At 29.2% G+C, this 12,734-nt stretch overlaps 2 protein-coding genes across 2 annotated transcripts; one reads left to right on the forward strand and one right to left on the reverse strand.

The window, feature by feature from the left end:
• The first annotated feature begins 920 nt into the window (after positions 1 to 920).
• On the forward strand, positions 921 to 3,420 carry LOC8262620 (protein COP1 SUPPRESSOR 2). Its single transcript, XM_002519317.3, has 6 exons — positions 921 to 1,141; positions 1,239 to 1,493; positions 1,605 to 1,725; positions 2,229 to 2,302; positions 2,571 to 2,728; positions 2,977 to 3,420. The coding sequence occupies exons 1-6, from the start codon at positions 1,029 to 1,031 to the stop codon at positions 3,135 to 3,137; spliced, it is 882 nt and encodes a 293-aa protein (XP_002519363.1). The 5' UTR covers positions 921 to 1,028; the 3' UTR covers positions 3,138 to 3,420.
• A 341-nt stretch (positions 3,421 to 3,761) lies between these two features.
• Positions 3,762 to 9,401, reverse strand: LOC8262614 (subtilisin-like protease SBT1.8). Its single transcript, XM_048371882.1, has 3 exons — positions 9,157 to 9,401; positions 5,450 to 7,134; positions 3,762 to 4,548 (listed from the first exon to the last, which is right to left on the reverse strand). The coding sequence occupies exons 2-3, from the start codon at positions 7,059 to 7,061 to the stop codon at positions 3,914 to 3,916; spliced, it is 2,247 nt and encodes a 748-aa protein (XP_048227839.1). The 5' UTR covers positions 7,062 to 7,134; positions 9,157 to 9,401; the 3' UTR covers positions 3,762 to 3,913.
• Positions 9,402 to 12,734: the final 3,333 nt, after the last annotated feature.

Here is a 12,734-nt window from a genome sequence, read left to right on the forward strand (position 1 = left end):
CTACGTTATCATTTTCATTTTTCTTTACTATATTCTTCATCTTAAGAGATATAAGAAATGATAAAATTTTAAAAATTAAAATTTAATTATTAATAATATTTTCTTGTACTCACACATATAAAATTAATTAAAATTTTTTAGATTAATTTTAAAAGGGTCTTATAAGAAATATGAATTTAAAATGAAACATTTAATGAATTGTTTTGAGCAAACAACCTCACTATATATAGACTTCCAGATTTTATTATGAAGATTATTTAAATAATTTTTCATGTTGGTAAGCATAATTTTCAATTTAAGTATTTATCAAATAATTTAGTAAGCGTGACTATTATTAGTTTAAGTATTTATCAAACAAATAATAAAAAAAATAACGAGTATGACATAAATTTGGTGGTTTAATTAGAGACAAGTTGTAATATGATAATTTTATTTTAAAAAATTATTCTCTTTATAAAAAAAATAGTATTCATGTTGTGAGATAAAAGAATTTAAAACTGGTATGAATTTAATACAATAATGAAATAAAATCTGTTATTTTGCATATAATATTATTTTGCATATAATATTATGTGGAATAATGTTTAAAGTAAACGGAAAAGAATGAAAAAAATAATAAAAGTAAAATAATTAAATTTATTTTTAAATAATTAAATAATAAATAAATAATAATATATAAAGATCAATAAAAAAAACTATCAATGTCTATAAAAGTATTTTTATGTAAAATCTATAGAAGTGATTCATTAAATTATAAACTCTAAAAAAATTATTAAAAATTTAAAAATTTTTTAAAAGTAATTTATTTAAAAAAAATATGTAAAATTTTTTAAAAATCTTAATTAAATACGATGTCCTAAGTTTGTATATATTTACCAAATAATAATTTAAAAAAATGATGTTGGACGTCAAATAAAAAGGTTGGGAACAAAAGTAAGGGCTAAATTGACAAAAACTGGAAAGTTGAGTTCGGGGAGTTAAAACGCAGCGTTCCAAGCAGTTCCAGGATCGAGCAAGAGAAAAGAAAAATGCTGAAAAAGAAGAAGAATTTCAGGAAGAGAAGCATCGAAGAAGCAGAAGATCCTGAGAGCAGCAGAAACAACAATAATGCCACGCCAGATGATGATGAAGAAGAAAGGAGGTAATTAATATTAATTATTATTCTTATATTTTACAAATTTGAAAATTCAGATTTTAGGGTTTTGAATTAAGAATAAGAAATGAATGATTGGGTGCAGATTGGCATTGGAGGAAGTGAAATTCCTACAAAAGCAAAGAGAAAGGAAATCAGGAATACCAGCAATATTGACTCCATCATCATCAGCATCATCATCAGCAGCAGCAGCAGCAGCGCAGCTGCAGCAAAATAGTAGTGGTTTAGTATCTTCCAAAAAAGTAACCGAGAAGAACGATGGGGATGGAGAGAAAGAAGACCTTGTTCTTCAGGATACTTTTGCTCAAGAAACTGCTGTTATGGTTGAAGATCCTAACATGTACTCTTCTTTACTGTCTAAATTGTTATGGATTTTGTTTATCCTAATGCCCTGTTGAAGGGTCTTATGAGAAGTGATTGATATGTTGTGGTTATCTAACAAAACAAACAGGCTGATGTATGTTGAGCAAGAATTGGCAAAGAAAAGCGGAAAGAACGTTGATGCAACACAAGTTGAAAACGAGTTAAAGCGCGCTGAAGATGAATTGTACACAATTCCTGAACATCTTAAAGTATACTATCCCTCAAGATTTTTTTTTTTCCTATTACTTATGATGTTGTAGTAGAGTTGCTGCCTGCTATTCTTGTTTCGATCTTATGAAGAGAAGACAAGTTACCAATATGGTGTTAGGTATTTGCACTGGATAATGGATGCCGAGTAACAAAATATCTAAATTTGAAGCATTTTCTGTTTCTACTCTTCGCTGAACAGATGCGCCTAGTTTATATGTGGCTCCATTTTAATGTAGGTCTCTTTGCAGTCTGCTGCATTGTCCTTCTCGAGTTCATTTGCAAACTTTTATGTGCACAAGTGATGGGAAACTTTTTCTTTCTGTTCCTCCATGTGTGTTCTTTCTCCAAGTCTATGCTTCTGTGTCTGTGTTCTTTTAAGTATTAATTTTTTTGTTTCTTTGATGCTGGGTGTTTAGGCGCTGAAGACTTTCTGCCATTTTCTTTCTTTAACATTTATTATGTCTTTCAATTGATTCCTTCACCTTTTTATTTGTCTTCTCAGGTGAAAAGGAGAAACTCGGAAGAAAGCTCTACCCAGTGGACTACTGGGATTGCAGAGGTTCAGCTACCCATTGAGTATGCCCTTTTCTTTATTTATTTTCTTATTTATTTCTGATTTTTATTTTGGCTCCTTTGTCTCAATGTTTATATCCTTAGAATGGTATTTTCTAAAAGAACATATAAAGTAAAGATTTGCATTGAGCTCTGAAGGATTGTCTAATTGCTGGTTTTACATGGCTGTTGAAACATGATTTGATGTGCATCTTAATGCTGTAGAAAGGCTGTAAAGTCACCTTGCAATTTTTATGGAGGACTTAGTAATACTTTTCTTTCATGGTTCCAGATACAAACTGAAAAATATTGAGGAAACTGAGGCTGCCAAAAAACTTCTACAGGAGAAACGGCTAATGGGTCGAGCAAAATCAGAATTTAGTATCCCATCAAGTTACAGTGCAGATTATTTCCAACGTGGCAGGGATTATGCTGAGAAACTGCGAAGAGGTTGCTTACAGTTCTTTGATTTTTCTCTTTAATTGCTCGAGTGTATTTTATATGTTATTTACCTCATCATATTATGAAAATTAATATAAAGGCTTAGTTAGTTTGGACTGCTTAGATGGTATTATATTCCTATGATTCAAATGACTTTCTCGTATTCTTTTTGGTCCATTCTTTGGAGAGCTTTCTGATGTTTTTCAAACATTTTTGTTCCTTTCTTTTATTTTCTGACAATATTCAGAAACTTGCAGAGCATCCTGAGCTGTACAAGGACAGGAATTCACAGGATGAGAGTGCTGGATCCAAACCAGCTGATAACAACACTGATGCGACTCGTAGAGAAGCTGCAACTGATGAGTTCATGCTAGAGCGTTTCAGAAAACGAGAACGCCATCGGGTCATGCGGAGATAGCATGCACCTTTTTGTCAAGCATGGTTGTCCTGCTGGTTTATCATATTCCTTGGCGCTCTTGAGTGCATTTTTGTAAACTGACATAAATGACCATCTTTATGATAAAACCTACCTGCAATTAGACCATCTCCACAAGGAACAGCTCAGATTACTGATTTTGTGGTTTGGGTGGAATTCAGCTTAGTCCTTGGCAATTATGCTGAAGGGAGGTTGTGTCATGTCAATTTGGATGGACAATCTGTTGCAGTGACTATTACCAATGATATTCATGATTTTTCTTTTTTGTTTTGGCCTAAATACAGTTGTAACATTTTTTTTTTCATTATGGTTCTGTTAGGCTGTTAGCTGTCTAGTGCCTCAAATATTAATATACAATATCTACCTTATTCATTAATCATTTTGTGCATCTAATTGTGGGCAAAAGAAAAATTGAAATGGCCGTTGCCAGGGATCGGAACCCTGGTCACCCGCGTGACAGGCGGGAATACTCACCACTATACTACGCCGACCTTGTTGTTATCCTCTTGTTTAGCAATGCAGAAATAGGTTTAACCACTGATCCAATCCGTTAACTTTTTAAATTTAACAACAGAAATTTGATGCATGGTTCAGTGGCTCTCACCCTACCCAACAGAAGTGCTTTAGCTGCATGCAAAATAAATACAAGTACAACTACGTTCTCTTGAAAACTTAGAGAGCACCAACACAAAATTAGAGGCTAAAACAGCTAGCTAGCAAGCACATGCTTATTAACATGCATTGGACATATTTTTATGTCATGTCCATGCAAATGCAACTGGGCTGCTCACTTTGTATTTGGCATTGCTCCAAACAATTGAACCAAACGCAGCACCCCCAGCTGGCTTTTTTGCATTTCTCTTGGCTGCAAATGTGGCTGTGTATCTCAGCTTCTCCCCTACTTTCTTAAACACAAGCTTAGCTGGTGCCACGGTCACTGCCACCTCAGACGGTGCAGTCACTGCCACTCTGTACGTTGCTCTGGCGGTGCCTACATTTGTCAATTCACGACTGTATCGCACAGCAGTAGTCTTCTTCCCAAACAAGACTGAGAATGATGGGTAATTTAGCTCACCAAGATCACTGAATTTCCTTGGACAAGTGAGATTAAGGTCATAATTTAATGAACATAAGAATGTGACGTAGTCCTGTGGGGAGATATCATAAACAAGGCCAGGAGAGAGGGCTCTCTTCGGGTCTACATGACCAGACCCATAAGCCCATGGGTTCGAAAATTTGGCAGTTACAGCATCCTGGAGAGGAGTGTTGGTGCTGTCAACAGTGTAGGCTGTGGTCATGAGAGCTGATCTGAGTGCGCTTGGGCTCCATGTTGGATGTGCTGCTTTTACTAATGCTGCTATCCCACTTACATGTGGACATGACATGGATGTTCCTGACAAAAGAAAATTTGTCTAAAATGCATACAATATATATATATATATATATATTCTATTAACACCCTATATTTTATAATTCACCTATTACACATTTTTACTTGCAAAATTAATAACTTATAAATATTTAACACACAATCTTAAAAGAAAAAAATTCTTAACTAGTTCTAATATATATATCACAATGTATATATCACGATTAATAAGAAATTGATATATACATATGAGTGTTTTGCACTTTGATATTAAAAAGATGGATACATATTTTATATTTAAAATAAATAAATATGTATCAATCATCTATCAATTTAGTATAAAGATAGGAACATACGTCGGATTTAAATAAAAACTTTTTATGAAAAGATTAAATATGAATATTATCATTCAAATAATATCTTTTTAGTTCTTGTGATTTTTATAAAATATCTTTTTTGATCTTTTTATGTTTTTTAACATTTGATGAATTACGTATAATATCTTTTTAGTCCCTATAAATATCTTTTAATATTTTACAAATTATCTCTTTTATCCCTCTATTTTTTTGAAGAGTATAAAATGTATTTATAACTAAATAGAGACGGTCATCCGCATATAATAAATTTATTAATAATTTAGATTCTTTTAAAAAAATAGTAAAATTATTACATCATCTTATCATATAAAATTTGGATTACATTACAAAATAACATTTTTATTATATGCATAGGAGATTTTATTAAGTATTCCACGTTCTAATTTATGATTTTTTTTTTTAAAAATTAATATATAAAAATTTGAGGATATTAGCCTTTAACATTTGGAATAACCATTTAGTTTTGATTAAAAAAAAATAAAAAATGAAGCAGAATTCTGAACTCAGTGGTAAAGCATTATATGCAAATATATATAGTGGCAAAATACCTGATGCAATGAGAAACTTAGTGATCCTCTTGTCTTCCTTCAACCCAGTTGGACTAGCACCCTCAGAAAATGCAGCTAGAATGTTAACCCCAGGAGCCATAATGTCAGGCTTCAAGATCTGTGGAGTCACTGGATTCGGCCCTCTCGAGCTGAAAGCTGCCACCATCGGTGAAGGCCGGACGCCCACCACCGTTCCACCAAAGCTAAGTAGGACTGTAGGATTAGGGTCAGTCTTAACATACTTCTTAATCAGCTTTCCGCCTTTCTTCCCCACTGCCACAGTCGGCAGCAAGTGGTTATGAGCCACTAACTCCTTCACAACCGTATTATCCACCAGTATCATCCCAACACCTCCGGCTTTATGCACCACTAAACCTTTTTCTATAGGTGAGATTTTCCCTTGATCGCAGATCACCACTTGACCACGCACCAGTGTTGGTTCAAGAGTTCCACGCAGGCAAAAATTACTCGAACTATTACTTCCTTTATGATACACTAGATTCACTGGCTTACGCTTGCCCATCCCCCTTCGTCTTCCTCTGGAAATCGAGACCCCGGCCACCCTCTGTTTGTTACCCAGCAAAGCATAGGCTGGAAAGTCTCTGTCTATGCTTCCAGCAGCTACAGTCATAATCCATGGAGCTACATTACTTACGGAGGATTTTTCAGGTCCCCTGTTACCAGCTGAACAAGAGACTAAAATGCCTGCCTCCATTGCTGAAAATGCACCTATAGCAATGGGGTCAGCATAATATGGAAGAGGTTGAGAAGCTCGAGACTCGAGCGAGAGTGATAACAAATCAACACCATCTAAAATAGCTCTGTCAATCCCTGCAACTATATCAGACTGAAGACAACCGGTGCTCCAGCACACTTTATAGCTTGCCACCCGTGCACGAACAGCCATCCCTCTGGCGGTGCCTCTTGCATATCTAAACATACTTGCATTCGCTACAGGCGAACCAGCGACTGTGCTAGCAGTATGCGTTCCATGCCCGTCGTAGTCCCTGGACGAGACAATTTCCTTAGACTGAGTTGCTCTTTTGTGTCCTTTTACAAAATAACGAGCTCCAATCAGCTTTTTATTGCACAGTTTGTGATCAAAATCTTTAGTAGACTTGCATTTTCCTTTCCAACGTTTTGGGATTGCTGGCAAGCCTTTGTCGTCGAAACTTTTTGACTCTGGCCACACACCAGAATCAAGAACTCCAACAATAACATCCGCAGAAGCTTGCTCAACATCATTAAAATTACGTCCATCACTCAAGCCAAAGTTGGCATCAATGCCGAGGAATTGTGGGGTGTGGGTGGTCTGAAGGGTGTAGATTTCTTCTTCAAATACATTAAGGACAGAATCCATCTCTCTAAGAGCATCAGCTTCTTGAGGGTCGAGATGGGCCGCGAAGCCATGAAATGCGGCGGTGTAAGTGTAGAGGAGGGAATCCGAAGAGGAGGAAGTGACAAGGGATTGATACCAGTGATGGTGTGTGGGGTATGAATTAGGCTTTGCGTTGTGATTCACGTGAACAATGTAAGTTTTCTTGGCAATGGCTGGCAGTGAGAAGGAAAGCACGAGACTGAAGAAGTAAAAAGTAGTAGCCATTGAACCCATTCTTATTCTCCCTTTTAACAGGCCCTAGGCTCTTTGCTTGAAATAAGGCTACAATAATTCAGCTCTGTTTCACCTAAATTCCAAAAAGAAAAATTGATTCTACATTGAAGTAATATATTGAATCTAAGTGTACATTTCAACATAAATATTAGATTGATAAATAAATAGCACGTATATTTATTAATTTTTAAATAATTGAATATGTATTAATTATTTAATATTAAAATAAAAATAACTCATATATATATATATATATATATATATATATATATATATATACATGTTATTCTCGCATAATTGTTACGGTGTATTTACATTTTCTTAATTTAAAGTTTTTAAAAAAAATATTTTCATTTTAGGGTGAAATTATACATAATTTTAATTTTAGAATAATTTTTGATAATTAAAATGGGTTGAATTGAAAAAGAAAAGTTATCCGCCTCTAAGTTAGATAGACAGAAATTTTGCAAGTTCTGTCCGCCACTCTTCTAGGCAGATAGAGGGCTGAATTTTGTCTGATTTTTTTTTTTTTGTCTTTTTGTAATTTTTTTATAGCTTTATTGTATTTGTTTTAAATTTTTTATAATTGTAACAATCTAAAAATTAATATAATTGCAAGATGATTTCTAAATTTTGTAGGTAGATTTAATTATTTATTTTAAAATCTTTAATATATAATTCATTAATAATTGAATAACTTTTATGAATTAACTACTAGTAAAGTATATTTTAAATAAAAAAACTATAATTAAAATTAATATCTAACTAATTATGTATTCATGCGTTACACAACCGTTGTAATTATTTTTTAATTATAAATAATAATATAAATTGAGTCTATAGATAAAATTTAATAAATTTTTAATTTTTTATAATTACTTGTAATATTTTGAAAAATAATAATACATGAATAAATTTTAAACATCTTTGAATATCTTTCTTAAAATTCTTTTAATATTTTAATGTTTCATTCATTTCAACAAATCTTTTATTATAATTATTTTAAGAATATTTATTAATTAATCTTTAGTATTATATAAATTAATCCTATAAATATAATTAATATTACTATTTTTTATTTTTTTAGGATTAGAAGTTATTACACAATTAGAAAACTAACTTATTAATAAATTATTATTTAAAATATTATTATTTTTTAAAATTAGAATCATTATCTAATTAGAAATTGATTCATTATCTATTATGATATTAAAAATATAATTAAAATATTATTTTCTAGGACTAAAGTTATTGTTTAATTAGAAATATAATCTATTAATTAGTAAATTAATAGAAAAATAATAAATTTCATATAAACTTAAATTTCATGTATTACAAATAAATATATATGTCAAAATAAAAATTTATGTGTCAAAATAGTTACACATATCATAAAATTTTATTATATATATGTCACTTTTTTTTCCTTAAAGTTGAAAGACTGTTCGGCAGTTGAACTAGCATACAGGGACTGTTCGCTAGTCCAACTAATGGACCGCTTCTGTCTATCAGTTGGAGTGACGGATAGATCCCTGTACCTTTTGACGTTATCAAAAATCACTCTAAAATGAAATTTTTTTAAACTACCCTAAGAATAGTGTTTTCTAAATTTTTATTCTAAAATGATAAATACTTTTTCTCTAACATCCTAACTAGGGAAATACCCCTGTATCTGCATAGCATAAATAATAATATAATATTTTATAAATTTTTTTTATCTAATTTAGGTTTAAAACTCCCTATTTATTTTAATTACGAGTTTAAAAATTCAACATATATTAATAATTTAATATTAAAATATAAAATATGTATGATTTATCCAGTCGCCGGTTGGCGGTATATATATTCAGTGCAAATAAGAACCGTTCTTCTCAAGTATTTCGTTACTTCCTTACTTCTCTAGTCCCTTGATAAAATATAAATGCCCTTGAAACATACAAACATTTATAATTGCACCCAAATACTCATAACCCAATCTTCAATTCTTACCCTCTACACACACATAGATATATTTATACACACACAATTTGCATAACCATCATCTCACAAGAAATTGAAATTGAGTATAAAGGAAGCTAAAAGGCAATTAACTTACTCCATATTTCAGAAGTCACAAGCAACGAACTCTGTTGAAGAAGAAGTTGTTCAAGAAGAAGAAGAAGAAGTTAAAAGCATAGACAACCAGCAGGGCCCCCTCTCGACGGGTTCAAAATATACAGGCAACAGAAGGGGTTTTTGGTGTTGTTGCATGAAGGACAGCTTTTCAAAATTTATGACACCTCAATGTAAGTGACAGAAAAGAGATGTTGCATGCATGTATTACAGGTGCACAAATTAAGTGTCTATATATAAACACTCTTTCAATTTTATCGTTTTGCTTGAACAGAGAAACCAAAGAAAAGCTGTGTGTCTCTTTCTTTCTTTCTTCTCATGGTAAAGCATAATGAAATTAAATGTAATTAAGTAAGTAATTGAATGAAAGTAATAATAGAATGTAATATGTTCATTATTCTATCGCCCTGTTTGGTTGTGATAAAAAAATAAATATAATATAATGTAATTATAATTTTTATTTTAATATTTAATTATTTATAATAATTAGTATAAAAATAAAATATTAAAAGAAATTATTATTTATAATAGTCACCAAGCGACAAAATTTAATCATCAGTCGTCCATCAAAATTTGGTCATCAGTTACTGGAATATGATCATCGGTCGTTGGCGTTGAAATCAGGTCACTAATTGTCGGATGGTGGTAGCTCGAGTGTTTAAATTATATTAATAAAAATAAAAATAAATATATTATAAATAATTATAATTATATAAATTTTATATATTGAGTATTATATTAAATTAAAAATAATTAGTTACGTTTATATCAAAAAATAAATTTAATAAATAAATAAAGTATTAAAGTATATAATATAGTGGTAATTTTATTACATGTTTCATTACATCATACTAAAACATGAGTATTGATACAAAGCGAAAAAAATAAAATTAGATTTCGTGGTTATATATAGCTTTATAATGTTGGTCAAAGAGTGACGTACATAAGGCAAAGTTGTGTTGTTTTATTGATTCATTTAAACATCATAAACTTATTATGTTTTGGTTTTTTATTTTTTTTCTTTTTTTCTTAAAGAGGAAAACATAAAAGATTTGCATGTTTTCTTATTGTTTTAGTTTCTTTTTTTAAATATATTATCATTATTTTAATTGTTTAGTAAAATTAATCCAAGATTTAATATATTATTGTCATTTTTAGGATGTTGGTATTTGAGTTCTTCTTTCTCAACTTATATTTATTGAGAATGGTCTATTAACACTTTTATAGACTTTTTAATAAATTACTTTTAATAAGTTCGTGAATTTTTTTAGTAATTTTTGTGGAGTTCATAAATTTTATAAATAATTTTTATAAATTTTACTTAAAAAATCTTTAATAGATATTGATAGAGTTTTATTAATTTTCATAGACTATTATTTTTTACTATTCAATTATTTAAAATTAAAATCAATCATTATAATTTTTCAATTTTTTTTTCGGCCTTTACTTCATGTGTTTCACTTGATGTTATTTGTAACTTTATACACAAGTAACAAATTTTATTATTGTTATGTCAAATCTAAATCCACTTTTAAATTTTTCTGCCTCACATCATAAATATTATTTTCTGTCAAGAAAATAATTTTTTTAAAAAAATATATCATATTTTATCTCCAATTAAACCACCAAATTTATGTCATCCTTGATTTCATTACCTATTTAATAGATACATAAACCAACAATAATCACTCTTACCATTACAAACAATTATCTAAATGACTTACCTAATAAAACTTATAAATCTATAGTAGAGTTATTTGTTCAAAATAGTCCTTCAAAAACCAATAGATTATTCATTTTAAAATTAAATTAAAATTTTTTATTAATTATTATTTTGTATTTATGAGTTTAAGAAAATATTATTAGTAATAATTTTCAAAACTTGATTTTCATCTAATCTCTATTTTTCTTAAGCTAGAGAAAATATAGTAAATAAGAATAATGACGATAATGTAAGAGAACTTTAGAAAAAAAATGAATTTTCAGAAAAGAAAAGGTCTATTAGAATTTTGAAGAGAAGTGAAAGAGGATTTTTGAGATTTTTTTTATTCATACCACTATGATTCTAAATATGTAAAGTCTATATCTATAAAAGTTAATTACTCTTTGAATATTAATTTACTTTTATAGACTTTATAAAAGCTATAACTTAATACGCTTTAATTTTGATAGACTTTTTTATTTTTTAAAACTCATGAATTATATAGAGTCTTTTAAACTTATTATTGAATAGACTCAGAGTTTTAAATTCTATCAAACTCTTTAATTCTCTTAATCCAATGTACTTCCCGCAAAGTGTATATTATTGAATACACTAATTGTATGCACCATAATAAATATGTGAATAATAATTAGTTTTAGAATTAAATAATTGCATACTTCAGTATTTGAAATTAATAAATATGTATCAGTCATTTATTCGTTTGATGTATAAGTAGAAAATATGCTTTATTTAAATAAGAATTTTCTATTCTCATAATAATTTGGTGCATTTAGGAGAACTAAACCTTTAGTTTACAAGGAGAAGAAGTAACCTCTTTTACCAACTAGACTAACTCTTTTAATTGTCTTAACTTTTTTTTTTTTTTTGCTAATACTTACTTACATTTAACTGTATAGACCGCAATAAATAAACAAAATAATATGTATAAACATAAATTTTATATTTTAACATTAAATAATTAATACTTACATGCTCAATTATTTAAGACTGTATGCATCAAATTTTAATAAAGTCATTATTTTATTATTTAAATTTTTATTATATAACTATTAGTTTAGAATTCACCATTTGCATTGGGAGGATCTTGGCCGTTGACATAGCCATTATCATCCGATCAAGATATTTAAGAGAAATTCGCTTAGCAAACTTGAGATAAGGTCCGGAAGGATAAGAATTTGACCTTCTTATCCTTTGTTTTATAGCAATAGTTAGTTTTATAGCAAGTTAATTAATTTCTAAAAGAATAATTAATTAATATTATTTTACTTGCTCTAATTTTTAATGTAACTTAATTTTAAAGATTTAAATATTTTTAAAATATTTACATTTAAAGTATAATTATTAAATTACTAACATTAAAATAAAAATTTATAGTTAAAGATATTAATTTTATTATTATTCAGTTAGACACTCTAATTAAACTATATAATAAGTAAGAAAAAAATTCTTTGATTTGATTAAAAAAGTCAATTTTAGACACGTAATAAGAAATTTAAGGATCAATTGTACCTTTTTACTCAATTTGTCATAGGACTGCACTACTTTGGATAGAGGGTTATAGTTAGATTTTCATCAAATTGTATTAATATTTATATAATCTATGCATAATCCTTTTATATTTTTTAATGTTTTGATAAAATTAGCATATAAACCATGTCTAATTATGTACAAGTTAGATAGTTAATTCAGATGGTTAATTCATTTAAATCTGATTTTTTATCATATTATAAATTAAATGTCTAATAACATGTAGATACTTTTGATTATAAAATATATTTAACAAATTTTAATTATAGTAAAGGTCTAACTAGTATAATATAGCAAATTAAAAGGAAAGT

The sequence above is a fragment of the Ricinus communis genome, chromosome 3 (assembly GCF_019578655.1).
Source record: "Ricinus communis isolate WT05 ecotype wild-type chromosome 3, ASM1957865v1, whole genome shotgun sequence".
In the NCBI taxonomy this organism is placed as follows: domain Eukaryota; kingdom Viridiplantae; phylum Streptophyta; class Magnoliopsida; order Malpighiales; family Euphorbiaceae; genus Ricinus; species Ricinus communis.

Bases quoted from the DNA above. Each gene is read 5' to 3' on its own strand.
- LOC8262620 (XM_002519317.3), top strand. From the start codon at position 1,029: ATGCTGAAAAAGAAGAAGAATTTCAGGAAGAGAAGCATCGAAGAAGCA. The intron at 1,142-1,238 runs GTAATTAATATT...GATTGGGTGCAG, and splicing joins GATGATGAAGAAGAAAGGAG to ATTGGCATTGGAGGAAGTGA. The intron at 1,494-1,604 runs GTACTCTTCTTT...CAAAACAAACAG, and splicing joins ATGGTTGAAGATCCTAACAT to GCTGATGTATGTTGAGCAAG.
- LOC8262614 (XM_048371882.1), bottom strand. From the start codon at position 7,061: ATGGGTTCAATGGCTACTACTTTTTACTTCTTCAGTCTCGTGCTTTCC. The intron at 4,549-5,449 runs GTATTTTGCCAC...TTCTTTTGTCAG, and splicing joins TAAGTTTCTCATTGCATCAG to GAACATCCATGTCATGTCCA.